At 33.4% G+C, this 19,150-nt stretch overlaps 1 protein-coding gene across 7 annotated transcripts in view; it reads left to right on the top strand.

Moving 5' to 3' along the window:
- The window catches only part of Tbc1d5 (TBC1 domain family member 5), a 484,073-nt gene that overhangs the window by 164,668 nt on the left and 300,255 nt on the right, over positions 1–19,150 (top strand). For all 7 annotated transcript variants that reach the window (XM_042679822.1, XM_042679821.1, XM_042679819.1 and 4 more), the window contains one exon: positions 15,086–15,217. In XM_042679822.1, coding sequence (XP_042535756.1) covers positions 15,121–15,217 — 97 coding nt within the window. In that variant the 5' untranslated portion in view covers positions 15,086–15,120. The remainder of the gene's footprint in view (positions 1–15,085; positions 15,218–19,150) is intronic.

Below are 19,150 nucleotides of genomic sequence, written 5' to 3'. Positions count from 1 at the left end.
TGGAGGATATATGAGCTCTTTGTAAATAATACATATTGTATTACATATTAATTTATTATGAAGTGGACAATAGATTATTTCAATTTCTTTTTGTTTGTTGTTTTTGTTTTTGTGTTGGTGTCAGTCCTGGGGTTTAAACTCAGAGCTTGGGCACTGTCTCTTTTTCTCTCAAGGCTTACCCTGTACTGCTGTGCTGCACCACTTCTGGCTTTTTTCTTGCTTAGGTTAATTGGAGACAAGAGTCCCTGGGTTTTCTTACCCAGACTGTCTTTGACCTGTGATCCTCAGATCTCAGCCTCCTGAGTAGCTAAGATGATGGACATGAGCCACCAGCAACATGCTCCAGTGTATTATTAAAAATTAATTAAAATTTAAGTTTACTGTTTTAACGATTTCTATTCCAATATCATTTAAAAAGCTAAAGACCTTTCAGAAAGTTAGAAAGACTTTATAACCTATATTATGTAGAAATTTTTTCGCTGTATTAAAAATTAGTGGCTATCTTCATCTTACACTTTTCTAGGTAAGTATCCTGAATTTATAGCTTAAAGCTATAATTTAAAACTTTGTTTCTGAGAAAGCAGTTGTAAAAGAACACAATTGCAAATTAATATATTTTCTTTTGCAAAAGGAATCATCCTATTGATAGCTTCTATATAACTCTTCTATAATACTATTTATTGATATGATTATCAATATTATTATTATCAATATCTTATTTGGTGCAATCACAATATAAGGCAAAATTTCCTGGCTATAAACTGTTCTCAAACCTTGAGATGTCTATCTACATCAACAACACATTGGCATTGTGTTTGTGTGTGTGTGTGTGTGTGTCTGTCTGTCTATATATGTGTATGTATATATCAATTATATTTCAGTTTTTGTTATATGAATTCTTACTCAAAAACAAATCTCCTTTGAAAAAATTGAAAATACATCCATTACAGTTAAGTTAGCTATCAAAGATTCTAAGACATTCAAGTCAGATCACTTTTTAGTGAACTCAAATTCATAGTTTTATATTTAATATTATAAATTTTATACTGTATCAGTTATATAAAGTCTTTATATTTTTTTGTCACAAAATTTGAAAACTTGAAGCTGGGCACCAATGGCTTATACCTTTAAACCTAGCTACTCATAAGGCTGAGATCTGAGAATCCTGGTCCAAAGCTAGACTGGGCAAGAAAGGTCATGAGACTCTGACCTCCAATTAACCATAAAAAGTGATTCAAGTAGTAGAGTGCTAGCCTTGAGCATAAATCTCAGGGAGAGTGCCCAGGCCCTGAATTAAACCCCAGTCTTGGTTCTTTTATTCTTTTATTCTTGTACGTCTATGAGGAGATTAACAGATTTGGCTATTTTAATATTGACACACTTTATGTATTGTTGATTTAACAGTTATCTAAGATCTCAATTTATCATACCTTAAATACTTGGGGACAGTATCATGCATATTCACATTAATATAAGAATGAAAGTTTCAACAAATTAACAAATTTTAAAAACTTAAAAAAAACACCAATGTTGTTCTAGGGTGAAAATGGTAATCACAGAGTAAAGATAGTTAAATTTTATCTCTTCACAACAGTATTCTCAGTGGTGCTTGTATTTTTGTAAAGATGTTTTCATTTTATAGGTGTTTTAATTTGATTTCCCCTATAAATTGCTTTATTAGTCTGTTATATTTCTTCATAGCTCCTTTTCTCAGCATAACTGAAAAACAACTTTCTATAGGGTTGGGTATATTTCAATAGTTCATTTTTTAAAAAATTATTTTCCAATAGCAAACCTAGCAGCTCTGTCTTTGAGGTTTTTGGAGATACTTCCCCTTGAGATTTTTGACATTATTTATTCTTGAAGGTCCTACAGTGGACTATGTGTTTTCCTATTGATACTTGCCTTAATCTGTCTATTGGTAGGATTTTCAAATAAAATGTAGCAGATTTTCTGATAAACCACAAATACTTTTCCTTATAAATGTTACATTGTCTTTCTTAAATTCAAATTGAATGTGACGTTATTTTTAATTCCTCCTCCACACCTTCTTCCACCACTACCTCCTCCACCTTCTCCTTTTTGTTTACTCCTGTGACTCATTTTCTGGCCTCTGAGTAAACCTTGATTGATCCCTTTGAGAGAAGAGACTGATATTTACCCTTATTTATGTATAGAAGTTTTTCTGTTCCTATGGTAATAACTTTTACTCATTGAAAATATAAACACTACCATGTTTTTCTTCTGAGCATTTTAAAGTAACATTGCTAAGATTATTCTTTTCTATAAATTCTAATTATTGCAAAAACATTACAGTGAATCATCAAATAATTATTTTGAAGAATTTCATCTCTTCCTCTCTTTTTATTTCATCATCTAGTTTCTCATATCTTTCCAGCTCCTACTATAACTAGCTAGGATTAATAGCAAACATTTTCTTTAGTTAAATTATTGAGCACATTTTTATTTATTTATTTCTTTTAAAGTCACAAACACCTTTTAATCTTCACAATGTTAGTCATCATTATCATATATTGCTTATGAACTCTATGACCTTAAACAATAAAACTATTTTTTTACAAATTGGATGATATGTACATTTCTTCCTTTCTTTGTTCTTAATATATATTTTTTATTGTAAAGATGCTGTACAGAGGGGTTACAGTTACATGAGGAAGGTAATGAGTCCATTTCCTATCAAGCATTGTTACCCTCTCTTTTATTTTCCCCCTATCATCCCTTTTTCCCCCCCTCCGCAACTCCTCCCTCCTCTGCCATTTCTTTCTTTTTTGAGCACATTTATTTTACTTGTCAAAAGCTACATGAGGTTGTTGTTTGAACCAGTAATTAAATGCAGCCTAATATGCTCTTATATTTATATGCAATACCTGTTCTGTAAAGCCTGTTTCCACATCATTTTGGGTAATTTTTTGATCTGAAAAGATTCTGGCTGAAAATAATAACATGTACTATTGTGGTAATTTTCACATTAGAATATTAAAACTATGTCATTGCCTATTGAATTTACATTAGATTTGAGGATCAGTGGGATAATACTTGGCCCTATATGTTTGATGTATATTGGTTAATGAGCATCTTCACCTTATTTATAATACTTCTAAAAAACAATATAATGAACATCTCATGTCCTATTGCTCAGTGTAGCAAAGTGTTATCTGTTCTTTTAAATCTTTTAAAGCATACAATTTGTGTGCTTGAGTAGAATAAATATAATTAATGAATTCTCATATAAGGGCTTTATACTGAAATTTCTGATTTATTGAATAAATTATTTTTCAAATTCTTGTGTTTTAACTTGAGTATAGAATAACACATGTCCTATTCTACAAAAAGTAGAAATTAGTTAAAACCAGTCATTTCACTAAACTACGGTTAATTTTAGAGTTGAATAATATGGGTTAAATGTTGTGTAAGCATCTGAATCAGAAAAAGGGAAGTTGAAGAGAAGTGATTTTTTATTTAAATCTTAAGGGCAAGTGGCAGTTTGGTAAGAAAAATAGTGTCTGCCAGAGGAGGTACATTTATGAAAGTGCTCTGATGTTCAGTTTGGTATAGTAAAGAAAGAATAAATGTAGAGAATCAACAAGAAAATTGTTTCCTTTTAAGAATGTGGTTTCCATTTCTGTATCTTGTATACGCTATCTAAATCATTCCTTGTATAGTCCCTTTCTACTTCTTGAACCAGATGATTCCTCAGAGTCTGATTATACATATTGAATGGAATGTGCCTTGTTTTATCCTCTTGAGTTTTTGCATGGGGTTCTTTAAATACAAGATCATGTCATCTGCAGAGAGGGAAAGTTTTACTTCATCTTTCCCTATTTGGATCCCTTTTATGTTTGCATCTTGTCTTATTGCTCTATCTAGGCATTCTAATACTAAATTGAAGAGGAGTTGAGAGAGCAGACATTCTTGTCTCCTTCCTGAATTTAGAGGAAATGGCTTTAGCTTTTCACCATTAAGTATGATGCTGGCTGTAGGTTTATCATACACCTCACCCCAATTAGAATGGTTATAATCAGGAAATCTATTAACAACAGATGCTGGAGGGGATGTGGCTAAAAGGGAACCGGACAGCATTGTTGGTGGGATTGTAAACTTGTTCATCCACTTTGGAAAGCAGTATGGAGGTTCCTCTACACATAGAGCTTCCCTATTACTCAGCAATCCCACTTTTGGACATTTACCCAAATGATCACAAACAAGGTCATACTAAAGCTATCAGCACAACTATGTTTATCGCAACATTATTCACTATAGCTAAAATATGGAACCAACCCAGATGCCCCTCAGTAGATGAATGGATCAAGAAAATGTGGGGTATGTGTGTGTGTGTGAGTAATGGAAATCTATGCGTCCATCAGAAAGAATGACACCTCCCCACTTGTTAGAGAATGGAAAGACTTGGAAAAGATTATATTAAGTGAAGTAAGCCAGGCCTAAAGTAACATAGGTCCCATGGTTTCCCTTATCTGCAATAACTAGTATATGTCTTGGACAAGCAGAAAAGGTCAAAAGCTATGTACATATGACCATGTAAGATTATGCTGAGCAAGATGAATCCCAAGATACAGACACAAGTGGTTTTTATCTTTGTTGCTGTTGTTTTCAATGTACTTATAATGTATTGTGATTTTTTTTTTGTTCTTCCCCCATGGTATAACCCCTGTTTTCACTTACCTTTCATCTTGTATATACATTTTTCTAATTTGGGGAGCAGAGGGGAAATGACAAAATGCTGAAATAAGGAAACAGGTTGACCCATTGCACTATGTTGAAAACGAACTTTACAACTTTGGGGGGAGGGAGGAGTTAGAGAGGTGGGGAGGGAAGGGATGGTGGGGGGAAAACAAAGGAGGAGTAACAATACTCCATAGGAAATGTACTCATTACCTAAATTCATGTAACTGTAATCCCTCTGTACAGAATCTTTACAATAAAAAATCTATATTAAAAATAATACAAAGAAACCTGAAGGGAGGAAAGTGTTAGGAGTCTGCATTGCTCTCTTAAAGCAGTACTGCCCCTCATGGAACACTTAACACTCCACTGTCCCCAGGGTAACTGAGTCTGGGCCTTTGAACAATCTTGGGAAAACCCTACCTGTTCAAAAGTGAACATTGCCCCAGGCAGGACCTTTTTCCACAATTGCCTGATTTGACTTCCTTGTTTTGACTGTTCTAACTCTGCTTAGTGGTACTTGGCACTACTCTCTAGCACTGATTAAAATCTGATCTAATTGGTTGAGCTTTCTGTCCTCACTTTTCCTTTTCCTCTGCTTGATCTTTCCTAACAGAAGGCATAAATGGTTTTATGCAAGTGATTTTGGCTATTGAGGCCCAGGTAGATGATGTGTTTTATTTTATTTTTTTTAAATTTTATTTTATTTGAGAACATACTGTACAGAGGGGTTACAATTACATGGGCAGGATAATGCATATATTTCTTACCAAGCATTGCAGCCTCCTCCTTTGTTTACCCTTCACCTCCCTTCCCAGCCTCCCTCCTCCCCCCCACCCAATCATACCCCCCTCCTTCCCCCCCCACACCGACATTGTAAAGCTGGTTTTGACATGACATTTTGTACTTCTCATTGTTGCAACAGGTCCACCTGAATCCTTAAACGACTTGTTTGTCCCCATCTCCTCCACATGTTATACTGACATCAAATATAGTGAAAGCGGGGGTTACTCTGTGGGGGAGGGACATACAAAGCAACAAAGAAATAATCTTATAAATGCGTTAGAAACACATGCATGAAAGAAACAAAAACATTAAAATACATATTTGAGGGTTTGTTTTCCTAACATCACATTCTCTGACTTTTTCCGCTTGACTCATACCTATACTAGATATTGCAAATAAGGGAAACCATAGGACCTATGTTTCTTTGGGCCTGGCTTACTTCACTTAATATAATTTTTTCCAAGCCTTTCCATTTCCTAACAAATGGGGAAATGTCATTCTTTCTGATGGAGGCATAGAATTCCATTGTGTATATATACCACATTTTCTTGATCCATTCATCTACTGAGGGGCATCTGGGTTGGTTCCATATCTTAGCTATGGTAAATAATGCTGCAATAAACATAGTTGTGCTGGTAGCTTTAGTGTGGTCTTTTTTGTAAACATTAGGGTAAATGCCCAAGAGTGGGATTGCTGGGTCATAGGAGAGTTCTATGTGAAGTCTTTTGAGGAACCTCCATACTGCTTTCCAAAGTGGTTGAACAAGCTTACATTCCCACCAACAATGAAGTAAGGTTCCTTTCTGTCCACATCCCCTCCAGCATCTGTTGTTGTTAGAGTTCTTGATTTTTGCCCTTCTAACTGGAGTGAGGTGATATCTCAATGTTGTTTTGATTTGCATTTCTTTTATGGCTAGGGAGGTTGAGCATTTCTTCATGTGTCTATTGGCCATCCTTCTTTCTTCTTCAGAGAAGCTTCTCTTTAAGTCTTTCGCCCACTTACTTATTGGGCAGTTGTTTCTTTGAGGATTTGTTGTTGGGTGGTTTAATTTTTTGAGTTCCAAGTATATTTTAGATATGAGACCCTTGTCCGTTGTATGGCTAGTAAAGATCTTCTCCCAATCCGTGGGCTTTCTATTGATCTTGCTAGCTATGTCATTTGCCCTGCAGAAGCTCTGCAACCTTATGCAATCCCATTTGTCCAACCTTTCTTTGATTTGTTGTGTTTCTGGGTCTCTATTCAGAAAATTTCGGCCTGAGCCAAGGAGACCCAGGGTTTCTCCTATTCCATCCTGTGATGTTTTCAGAGTGTCTGCTTTGAGTTCAAGGTCTTTGATCCATTTGGAGTTGATTCTGGTGCAGGGTGATATATAAGGATCTAGGTTTAGTTTTCTACATGTAGTTAACCAGTTTTGCCAGCACCATTTACTGAAGAGGCTGTCTGTCTTCCATTCTATTGTTTTAGCTCCCTTATCGAAGATTAGATGGCTATAGGTCTGTAGGTTCATTTCTGGGTTTTCAATTCTATTCCATTGGTCCTGAGGTCTGTTCTTATGCCAATACCAAGCTGTTTTGATTACTATGGCTTTATAGTAGAGTTTGAAATTTGGTATTGATATTCCTCCAGCAGTGTTCTTTCCGCTGAGGAGCGTTTTTGCTATTCGGGGTCTTTTATTGTTCCATATGAGTTTTTGGATTGCCTCTTCTATTTCCTTGAAGAATGAGGGTGGAATTTGGATAGGTATTGCGTTGAATTTGTAGATAGCCTTGGGAAGTATTGCCATTTTCACGATGTTAATCTTTCCAATCCAGGAGCATGGGAGGTTTTGCCATTTTTTAAGTTCTGTGTTGATTTCCTTTTTTAAGATTTTAAAGTTTTCATCATAGAGGTCCTTCACTTCTTTAGTTAATTCCTAGGTATTTTATTTTTTGTGGGGCTATTACAAATGGAGTTGCTTTCCTAATTTCAGCCTCACTTTTCTCATTGTTGGCATACAGAAAAGCCATTGATTTTTGGGGGTTAATTTTATAACCTGCTACTTTGCCAAAGTTTTGAATCAGCTTGAGTAATTTGGGAGTGGAGTCTATGGGATTCTTTAAATACAAGATCATGTCATCTGCAAAGAGGGAGAGTTTTATAAGGGAATACTTCTCAAAACTTTATGCTAATAAGTTTGAGAACTTGACAGAAATGGAGACCTCTTCCTAGCAAATATTGACATGCCAAAACTAAACCAAGATGAGTTAAACTATCTTAACAGGCCCATATCAAGCATTGAAATAGAAACAGCAATAGGAGACCTCCCAGCTAAGAAAAGTCCAGGACCAGATGGTTTTACAGCGGAATTTTACAAGGCCTTCAAAGCAGAGCTCACACCAATTCTCCTCCAACTCTTCAATGAAATTGAGAGAGAAAGCTCACTACCGAACACATTCTATGAAGCCATCATAACCCTCATCCCAAAACCAGGCAGGGACTCATCAAAGAAAGAGAACTATAGACCCATTTCTTTGATGAACATTGATGCAAAACTTCTCAACAAAATTTTGGCCAACCGACTTCAACAATTCATCCAAAAAATCATACACCACGATCAAACAGGATTCATTTCAGGGATGCAAAGCTGGTTCAATATACGCAAATCAATTAATATTATTCATCACATCAACAGGAGCAAGAATAAGAACCACATGGTTATCTCAATAGACGCAGAAAAAGCATTCGACAAGATCCAACACCCCTTTATGATGAAGGTTTTGGAAAAATTAGGAATCCATGGAACATTCCTCAATACAATAAAGGCTGTATATGACAAACCTACAGCCAGCATTATACTCAATGGTGAAAAACTAAAGCCATTTCCTCTTAACTCAGGAACAAGACAAGGATGCCCACTCTCTCCACTTCTCTTCAATCTAGTATTAGAATGCCTAGCTACAGCAATAAGACAAGATGCAGACATAAAGGGGATCCAAATAGGGAAAGAAGAGATGATGTGTTTTAGCTGATGGTCTTCTCTCAGTGATTTCTTGGTACTGAAGTAAATTGTGTAAGTTGAATCTATAACATTTAGGATTTAAATTAGTCATAGTTTTTGCTATTAGATAGTGCATTCAAAGATCCAGTATGATTATACAGAAATTAACAGCAGTAAATGAATTCCGATAAAATCACACTTAGCTTTATTAGTCCTTTTATTTGAGTTATTAAGTCATCTGAGATGGTTTTGCTCTTTATTTGATGTGTGATATTAAGTGAGTTACTTGTCTGTTAAGTCTGTTTCCTCATTTGTGAATAGGATATAAAGAGAATCGTCATGATGTTTAGATAAATTACAATACAAAGTAATTTAAACAGCATTTACTGGTAAATGCTAAGGTGTTTGCTGTTATTTAATTACAAATTTTGTGTTTTTAGTCATAAAATTTCTTCATGTTTCCCCAAGCTTAAATGATCATATGCTTCAAAAACAACTGTTCCTCTCTACCCTTACATATCCAGGCTTACACTAAGGGGAGATTTTTGTTGTTGTGTTTGCTGAATTTTATTTGTTTTTTTCTTTGTTTGTTGTTGTTCTTACTCATTGACTTTTTTTAACAAAATATTTTATTTGATACTTATGTGGAACTGCCATTTAAAAAATTGTTAATTTTATCAGTGTTTGTGAACGAATTATTGTTGCTGGTTTTGTTTTCACATTTTATTCATTTCTAACTGTCTTTAATGCCAGTTTTATATAGATCAGAAGGAAATAGTTTAATGACTGGACATGACATGACATGATATCTCTATAAAAGAAGACAGTGACAATTTAAATTTATAGTGAGTAGGCCAAGCAGCTTCTCCAATCTTTACATCCTTTTTCATTGGGCAAGTAGGTAAATTGTTATTCCTCCCCATGTTTGCCAGTTTGGTTTATAACTCTGAGGCTCACTTGATCCTCCTGCTCTTTATAAAAACAGTGAAATCATGGAACTATCTTTTGGTCAGGCAATTTGATTCTTCCCCACATTTTTAAAAATTTCTTTGGTTATGTGTATTTTTTTTTTTTGCCTTTTAACAAAGCTGTTTATGTGTACAGTACATCTTCATCTGTGTTATCACCTCAACATCTTTATCTACCTTCAGATCCCACCCAACCTTCCTTCCCTTTGCTCAATTCTGTGTTATATACAATGAAATCTTACCTGCATTCTCCCCCCTTCATTCTTCTATCATTCTCCTCTTGGCCCCTCCCTTCCAGGTACTCCATACCTCCACTTGCATCTGTTTGGTAGTTAATTTGAAGAATGTAAGCTTTTTGCATAGCTTAGCTAATTTGGCTCTTTTAAATGTTTTTCTAATGACTATGGAAATTGATTACTGAAAGGCCAAATGTAATTTTTTATTTTGTAATATAAAATATTTAACACATCTGTGAACATCTTACATACTCTATATAGTTTTCTTTGTTTAGGAGTAAGGTAGTTTAATTTTTTGGTGGATGCCTTACCTCATGTTCTTCTGACAGCATGAAAATGTTTTCTCTGATTATTGTTCTTATTTATTAGACAAAACTTGATATTATACTTTTATGGTTGGTATAAATGAGTGAGGGTTTCAGAATTTTACCAAAGGATTATACTTAATATTGAATGACATGTATTAAGACAAATGCTTTTATATATAATTTATTTGACATTGTAAATGCACTTATCTTGTGAGAATCAGGCCCCCTGTTGTCAAATGAAGCATTCTGGAAAGGTTTGCAGTAAATAAATAATAAAACTACTTCGATATGCTATCTAACAATATTAAATATTAATTCTTTCAAATGATTGATTTTTAACTCTAAATTAATCTATTTGAAGTCCAATATAACCCTTGTGCATTAAATATTGGCCAAATTCAAAAATAGAACTGAAATCTTTCTTTTTCTTTTATTCTCTTTCCTTTTTTTAAATTAAGACTTCAGAGAGCATTATTATTTACAGCCAGCAAATTTTCTTTTTGCTGCTAACACTTTTGAATAGAAAATATTTTATATAGTGTTGTTCAAATACTTTCCCTTTTAAATATGAAAATAGAGCTTCTATCAAGAAGTTCACTTTTATATCCTGCATGCAGTATTTATGGTTAAATACCATCAATAGTATGTATGAAACGTGTATATATGTAACCCTCACACTTACAATCAAACCCTAGCAGTTGATTTATATTCTTTATATTTATATAAAGATTTATATTTACATAAATATGCTATATTTATATAAATATTTATATTCTTTGTTTTTTATTACAAGAGAAATCTTTGTGTGAAGTAATACTATGTCATTTATAATTACTCAAGAATTTAAGTGAATAAAGTATGTTTATATGAACTTTTTTTTTCTTTTCTTTTTTCTTTTTCTTTTTTGCTGGTCCTGGGGTTTTTATGATCCTGAGTTTCTTTACTGAAGATTAGTGCTCTACCATTTGAGCCACAGCACTACTTCTGCCTTTTGCTGGTAGTTTATTGGAAATAAGAGTCTCAGAGACTTTTCCTCTCAGGCTGCCTTTGAATCACAGTCCTCAGATCTCAGCCTCCTGAGTAGCTAGGATTATAGCCATGAGCCACAGAAGCCTAGCTATAAAGGTAGGTGTGTGTGTGTGTGTGTGTGTGTGTGTGTGTGTGTGTGTGTGTGTGTGTGTGTGTGTGTGTGGTGGGGCTTGAATTCAGGGCTCAAGCATAGTCCCTTAGTTCTTTTGCTCAAGACTGTGTGTGTGTGTGTGTGTGTGTGTGTGTGTGTGTGTGTGTGTGTGTGTGTGTGTGTGTGTGTGTGTGTGTGTGTGTGTGTGTGTGTGTGTGTGTGTGTGTGTGGTGGGGCTTGAATTCAGGGCTCAAGCATAGTCCCTTAGTTCTTTTGCTCAAGACTACCACTTTGGGCCATAGCTTTACTTACTATGTGAGCTTTCTTGAATGTGTCTTTAGAATGACCCTATTGAGAATGCTGTTTGAAGCAATGAAATAATGAATAGAAACAGAGACAAACACAACTTCAGGTTCAGAGTGAATAAATTGCTTTACTAGGGGTATTACTTATCCATTATTTTATCTGTATAGTACTGATAGTTTGAAATTTTGAGTCATAGACTTCTTGTCTATATGAAAAATAGTTTTGAAATGTGTTAAATAGATTTGAAATGTGTCTTCTGAATTTTTTTCTAAGTGTTCAAACTTGACTTTCTTTGTCACAGATCACTTTTTTCTTTTTTCAATACCAATTAAGGTAGCCAGGTGCTAATGGCTCACACCTGTAATCCTAGCTACTCAAGAGGCTGAGATCTGAGGTTCATGATACAAAGCCAGCCCCAGGCAGGAAATCCTTGGTACTCTTATTTCCAATTAACCACCAGAAAAGTGAGCTGAAGAGCTGAGGGACAGTGCCCAGGCTGAGTTCAAGCCTCACAACCCCCCAAAAATAAATAAATAACATAATTAGACAGTGAAAATATGGTTTACATTATTAAAGAAATGTCATAATCTAGCATTTAACTTGTTTTTTTCTTTCATAATTTTAGAAACGTAAAAAATATGTAGAAGATAGGAATCATATTAAAATCATTTATTATGGATCAACTCTGACTTCAAAATCAGTTAATATATTCTTTGCAGTTTTAAGAATTTTGGATTATTTGCCAATACTTATAAGTAAGGAGATGTTACACCAAACTTGAATTATTAATTTGTCTTCCAAAACTGAATTAGAATAAAGGATGTTTCAGTATCTTCTTTTACTTTTTTTTTTTTGCCAGTCCTGGGGCTTGAACTCAGGGCATGGGCACTGTCCCTGAGCTTCTTTTGCTTAAAGCTAGCACTCTACCAATAGAGCCACAGCACCACTTCTGGCTTTTTTTGTTTATGTGGTAAGGAGGAGTCAAACCCAGGGCTTCATGCATGCTAACCAAGCACTCTACCACTAAGTCACATTCCCAGTCCTACTACTTGTTTTATACTTGGTCTTTTTTCCTCTTTGACTTAGTGAGAGCTCTATTTAGTGTATAGTATATAAGGTTTGGATGTGGGCAGTGTTTTCAAATTCCAACTTTAATACTTATTAATCATATAAGTGATAAATTAGAGAAATGAAAATGATGAAGGGGAAGTATTAAGTTATGCAGGATAAAATGATGAGTGTACATGAAAATGGCTTTTATCATATGTTTATTGTACTTAAATGTTAACTGTAATTAATGAGGCTTTTTCTCTGATTTCATTGGATATTCAAGTTTGATGATCCTTACTGGTCTGTAAAAGACATAATTTATAGGATTATGTTTCTAACTATAACTGATCATCTATGTTTTGCTATCCTTTCCTAAATTAGAGTCTCTTCTTAGAGACTGTAGATGCATAAAAAATGACTTTCTGACAGATTTCTTAGATTTAAGATTTTCTGCATTTAGAAATTCAGTTTTTTTCTTTTTTGTGTTCACAATAGACATTTTCTGTTTACCTTAATCATCTGTTTTTGTTGTGTTAGCTACAATTTTCATAGTATTTATGACTGATAACTACTCGGTTGTGTGTAAGCAAGGAGATCATATGGTTTTGATAAAAAACAAAATATACATGAATGAGGACTTTAGAGAGAAAACAAATGAGATAAATGAGCTCTTTGGATTGGGGAAAAATAATCAAGAATTTTTGTACTCTTGGATATAGCTGAAAACTTTTCTTCCATAAATGAAGACTATGTCTTATAAAAAATTATTCATACAAGAACTGTGAATGGTATTGTAGAGCATTTGTCCAGTCACTGTATGGTCCTGAATTGAATTCCAGTATTACCCGTTCCTACCTCTCCCCCAAAAATAACTAAAAAATAAGTATTTATTTTCTTTGAGTTTGCTGTTCTCGCTTAGTCTTTCTTATTATTCATTCCTCCTATGCCTTCTCTGTGCTTGAAATTTAATTGATTTTGTTATTTACATATATTGGATGGAAAGTGATGAACCTAGTTTATTTTTTGTTATGGTTTTTATTAAGAATGTAATTCATACATATTAACAGAAAGTTCCTAAGTAGGTGGATGTTATTTTCATTGCTATGACAAAATGCTACTAAAATGAATGTGGTAGAAGAAAAGTTTAGTTTGGCTCACAGATTTCAGAGGTTTTAGTCCATAATTGGTTGGCTCCATTGCTTTTGACCCTATTATGAGGCAGGATATGTGTGGTGCAAAGCTGCTTGCATAAAGGTGGCCAGGATGCAGTGAGAGAGGAGGTGTTGAATCCCAATATACTCTTCAACAAAAACAATGTTTCCATCCACTACCATTAGCCAGGAACCAAACCTTCAACACATGAGCTTTTTGGAACATTTAGTAAACTGTTACAGTTGCCTTACCTTAGAAGAAGTGCAAGATAATTTTTTGTTTTTTTATTTTTTGGTCGGTCGTGGGGCTTGAACTCTGGGCCTGGGCGCTGTCCCTCAACTCTTCAGCTCAAGGCGAGTGCTCTACCACTTGAGCTACAGCACCACTTCCGGTTTTCTGGTGATTTATTGGAGATAGGAGTCTCACGGTCTCTCCTGCCCGGGCTGGCTTTGAACCTCGATCCTCAGATCTCAGCCTCCTGAGTAGCTAGGATTACAGGCGTGAGCCACCAGTGCCCGGCGTGCAAGATAATTTTTTTAAAAATGTAATTTGTAATAACTGAATACCAGAATATTTAGAATAAGAATTAAAGGATAAAAAATTAGTCTGTTAAAATATAAGTAGCTATAGCTTCTGATTTACAGAAAATGAAAAACTTATCAGAAAAATATCATACAAAAATGACTGACACAAAATGTATGCATATAATGCTCAGTCTTAAGATTCTTAATATTTAAACCATGCTTAAAATCAAAACAATAAATTCCACTCATAGAAGACAATTAGAGACACTTACTGTAATTCTGTAGTTTTGAACAAGGCTGTGGTGTTAAACAACTGAGAACATAATAATTTTTTACTAATAAGAAATTGGTTATGTAAATTGTAATAATTATGTAATTCAGTACTAGAGATTTTATAACACAAAATTTTCTTGTAGTGAGAAGGAAAATACTCTTGATAGTTTAATGTAGATCAGTATGTTTAGCATGAAGCTTTAGCATATTGAAAACATGTACTTCAAATGTCCACAAGACTAGAAAGGTATGAATAATATAGTGAAATGTTAACAGTAGTATTTCTACGCAATACAATTATGACTAATTTTAATTTGCTACATCATTTCTCTTTTGCAAGTTGCTATTGTGAATGTTGGTTACATGGGAGTAAAACAAAAGTACAATAAATCTTTTTAACTTGCAGTTCACTCTTGTGCAAATTTTACTGATAATAAATGTGATTTAATGTAAAAATAAAGGTTATAAATGAAGTTCAGATTTTGAAAGAAATCCTTTAAATGGAAATTTATTGCCACCTTTTTGCTCTTTTGCATATGCTCACCAAGGTGCAGTAACAGCCCCTGGAGCTGTGGAAAATGTGTTAATGTCTATAATGCTCACTTAATCATTTTATCTTTTGGATTCACAGTAAAAGAAGGAAAATTTATTTATCATTTTTTCCTGTATCTTTTCATCTACCAGGCAGTTAATTTTGGTGACACTGACCAGTTTCTACAATGTACCATTCCTTATCTGAAACTAGACATCCTCTTCAGTCAGAAGAACAAGAAGTAGGCATTGATCCTTTATCCAGTTATTTGAATAAGTCTAATGGTGAGTATTGTTTGTATTTTGCATGTGCTAAGAAACCTAATAGATGGACTCCCTTTATTTATCTCTGCCAACATTGTGGGTGTAATTCTTTCTGACGTAGCAGAGCAACTTTAAGAACATGAACCTGGATGTGTATAGTGCACTCTTGACACTAATCAATATCACAGAAATGCAACTCTGAGTTTCAGACAGAAGCATTAGCCAAATGTTTAATAGACAGTTATCTTTTAAAAAGTCAAACTAGACTTATGCCTAAGAATGTTGAAATGCAAAGGGCACTGTATCACATACATTTCAAGAAATTTTAAGCATTGGGTATTGATTTCTGAAGGATACTTTTGTTATTTCTGTAACAAATTCAGATTCCTTCTATGACAAAAATTTCCTGAGTATCTCTTTCTTCCCACCCTACCTTCTTCTCTTCATTTTTCTCTGTCCTTTCCTTTCTTTTTTTTCTTCTTTCTTCATTTTCCTTTGTAAGTAATTGAAGCTAGTGTTTACTTAAAAAATCTATGTTGAAATTAAGTTGTAGGCTGGAAAATAGAGTATATTCAACTTCTGTTCTATTAAAATTTAACAAATGTGCATGTATCAGAATTCTGCATTATTTTCTCAGTACTTAGTGATATTTATAATATACTTTCTTAGAAGGAAGCCATGCTATAGAAATTTTGGGGCCTTATTTTTATTATTGAATAATTATATAAAGTTCATTGACTCACTGAACTTGTACTTTTTCATTCTGAAATGTGTATGTCTATATTGTAAGATTTTTTTAAACCAATAACGTGTTTTTTGTGCCTCAAATTATTTTGGTTTTTATATTGAGGTCAGGGTTTGCCATTAACTCGTATTTTGAGAATTAAAACAAAATTTACTCCTAAAATGATATTTATTTAAAATAAACTTTTTATAGATTGTGTGTATGCACCTGTGTGCATGTGCATGTGGTGTGTGTGTGTGTGTGTGTGTGTGTGTGTACATCTTTATTACCTTCTACACCATACAAATGGTATTGGTGTTGTAATGAAAGTAGAATTTGGCACATAAAGTTGTTTTGTGAGTTTATTGTTTTATTTTTTCCTCTAAAAGCAGACTTCTCTTTGATAATATGAAAATTATGATAATTTTTATTCCAGTATTTTAGTATTTCAGTAGAAATCCTGAAAGCTTTCTTTTAAATGTAATATCTATAAGAAGTACTTACAATTAAGTCATATCACATAGTAAACACTTCTATAATAAGTTTTAAAAATGAACATATATTCATTACAAGTATATAAATGATTTGAACAACCTTTTTCATATTATTTCTGATTTCTATGTTTATTTGAGAACATAGTTTTCTTTTATGTTTTAACTGTATATTTTTCTTTTGTCTATTTGTCTTTTATCTATTTAATTTATTTTAACCTTGTTCAAAACCAGTTTAAATTAATATTCTTTTATTGTTTGAAGGGATCAATAGTTACCTTTTCTAAAAAGGATTTTCATTTATATCCTAGTCTTAACATTTCTGTGACATACTAAGTTATTAGGATTGAATTGATGTTTAAAAGTGCCATTAATTCATTTACCCCAAATGTTCATTAACAATGTAAATGTATGCTGATGCTCTATGAGACAAGGAAGTGACTAATGACTCTTCCAACTAACAACACTTAAAATGAATAGAAACTTTAGATAGCTAATCTTGAAGTAATCAAGACCTTCATTCAGCTTGGCATCTCTGTATGCTCTAAAACAGCTGTCAACTGTTAAAAATATATACAAAACACAGATATGCACGCGCACATGAGAAAGAAAGATATGTAAATATCTTGTTCTTCATAGCTGTAGAGGTTACCAACCATACTGGGTTTTGTGCATTGTATATGTATGCTTTATATAAAGCATCTACTTCATCTTATTTTTCTTCTTGCTAAAAAATGTATATTGCATTTAATCATATTTAGTGTATTTCTTTATTTTAATGTATGTCTTCCATGGTATTTCTTCTTGTATTTTGAGTCCTTTAAACATTTCTTCCATAGCTGAGCAAATTTGGGGCTATTTATTTATTTCTGAATAAACATTGAGCTTAGAGCTATAATTTGTCTACATAGAAACCTTGTATAATTTTTTAAAATCCTGTTATAGATGCAATTAGTAAAAAAAAGTTTTAATTTCTCAATCGAATTTAGCATTCTAAAGAATCAGAACTGTTTAGTGATTCTGAGAATTCCTGAATTAGTATTATAACCACAAAATAAGAATACAAAGGCAAAAATGTTTATTATATTTAATATTGAGTAGTTGAAGAGAGAAAGAAAAAACAACTATTACTACATAGCAAAACCTAAAGGGATATTTTCCATTTCAACTTGACTTTTAACCTCTTGAAGTTCTTTAAGTAGAGAACAACATATAAAGTACAGTATTTTCTCTGTGCCCTCTAAGTTTGGTAGTACGCATAAATTAATTTCTTAAATTCCAAGGCTTTTGATGATGAGGTAAAACAAAAAAGAATTCTTTTAGATTTCATGACTATTCTTAATCTGTAACTTTTATTCGTCAATTTGATAAAAGATGGTTATTTTATTTTTAACTGAAAACAACTATATTAAGATCCAGGGAAATGTAACCTATTAAGTAATATTACTGAAACACCTAGATGTTTCTGCAAGTCTATAAGAGATTAGATTGTTGTTTATGATAAAAGTACATTTTCCTCTATTGGGTCTCTTTTGAGAGTATCATTTGGTAAGTTATTTAGGTTTGATTGTATATGCCTCTTCTTATTTAGAGCTTTTATAATTGCCAAACAATTATTTAATGTATCTTTACTTTTCTATACAATGTTTCTCAAAGCTCTATATCTTCATGTATAAAATATTTAGTAACCTAATTTATAAAAACAAGATGTTCAAAATCATCCCTGCTCTATAATTTCTTTCCATAAGTTTGTTTTTTAAAAAAATGTTTTCACTATTCTCAGACATAGAAGGTACTACCATGGCTTTATTGATGAGGAAATTAGTAATAATTAAAATTGCTGCCTGAAGTTGATACAATGAAAATTTTGTTTTCGTATTGTGGTATTTAGATGGTCCTTTCTACTCTGCCCTCCCATATAATAAAATTGGATTTAGATTTAGTTAAGATATAAAATTTTTTCTGCTGGAGATATTTAAATATTTAACTTAGGCATTTTAAAATTCTTCCCTCGTCTAATTGAAGCCTTTTAGAATGGAAAGTTTTACTCCCTTTCTTTCCTGATTTAAAGTTCTTTTGTAGCTTACCATGTAACTAAGTATAAAGTCCACTTTCATAGCTGTCATGCTTGTCTTATACAGATAAGCAATTTCTGTACTCTACACCTATACTATACCATTAAACTGATAGTTTGTAATTCCTTTACAGAACCCTGCAGATTTTGAGATCCTTGTTTAGATGCAACATTACTGAGAGCAGGAACCTTGTGGGAGCCATTTCTATAGCTAGGACCTGACAAAGGAGCACTTCTCAATGAGTAACAATTGAATGAGCTGAACTTCAGTTTGAGCATCTTCACTTATATCAGTCACTAATTGCTTAATGTGTCTTCCTCTTCTGGTCATAATTTGTAATGCATGGCATTAATTTTATTGGCCATTGTCTAATGGCCCAGCCATTACACAGTCCAGAGCCTGGCCCTGTGCAACCAAAAGTAGCATGTGGGGCTTAACTGTTCCTTTACCAAATGTGTAAAAGGAAGTGAACAGAACCTTCCAGGTAGGAAAAGATGTTGGTGATAATGGCAAGTAGTTAGCTTATGTCACTGGCCCTCTGCTCACAACTAGAAAGCACAGAGAAGCAGGTACCATCAATGCATCCTTGAAGAAGGTATTCCTAGTTCAAGGCCATCCTGTACTGCTGGAAAAGTATAAATATTAGCTAAACACAAGTCCAGAT

Source organism: Dipodomys spectabilis, unplaced genomic scaffold (assembly GCF_019054845.1).
Source record: "Dipodomys spectabilis isolate Male_0828 unplaced genomic scaffold, ASM1905484v1 ptg000054l, whole genome shotgun sequence".
In the NCBI taxonomy this organism is placed as follows: domain Eukaryota; kingdom Metazoa; phylum Chordata; class Mammalia; order Rodentia; family Heteromyidae; genus Dipodomys; species Dipodomys spectabilis.
The sequence above is the reverse complement of the archived record's forward strand: the minus strand, read 5'-3'. Positions and strand labels throughout refer to the sequence as shown.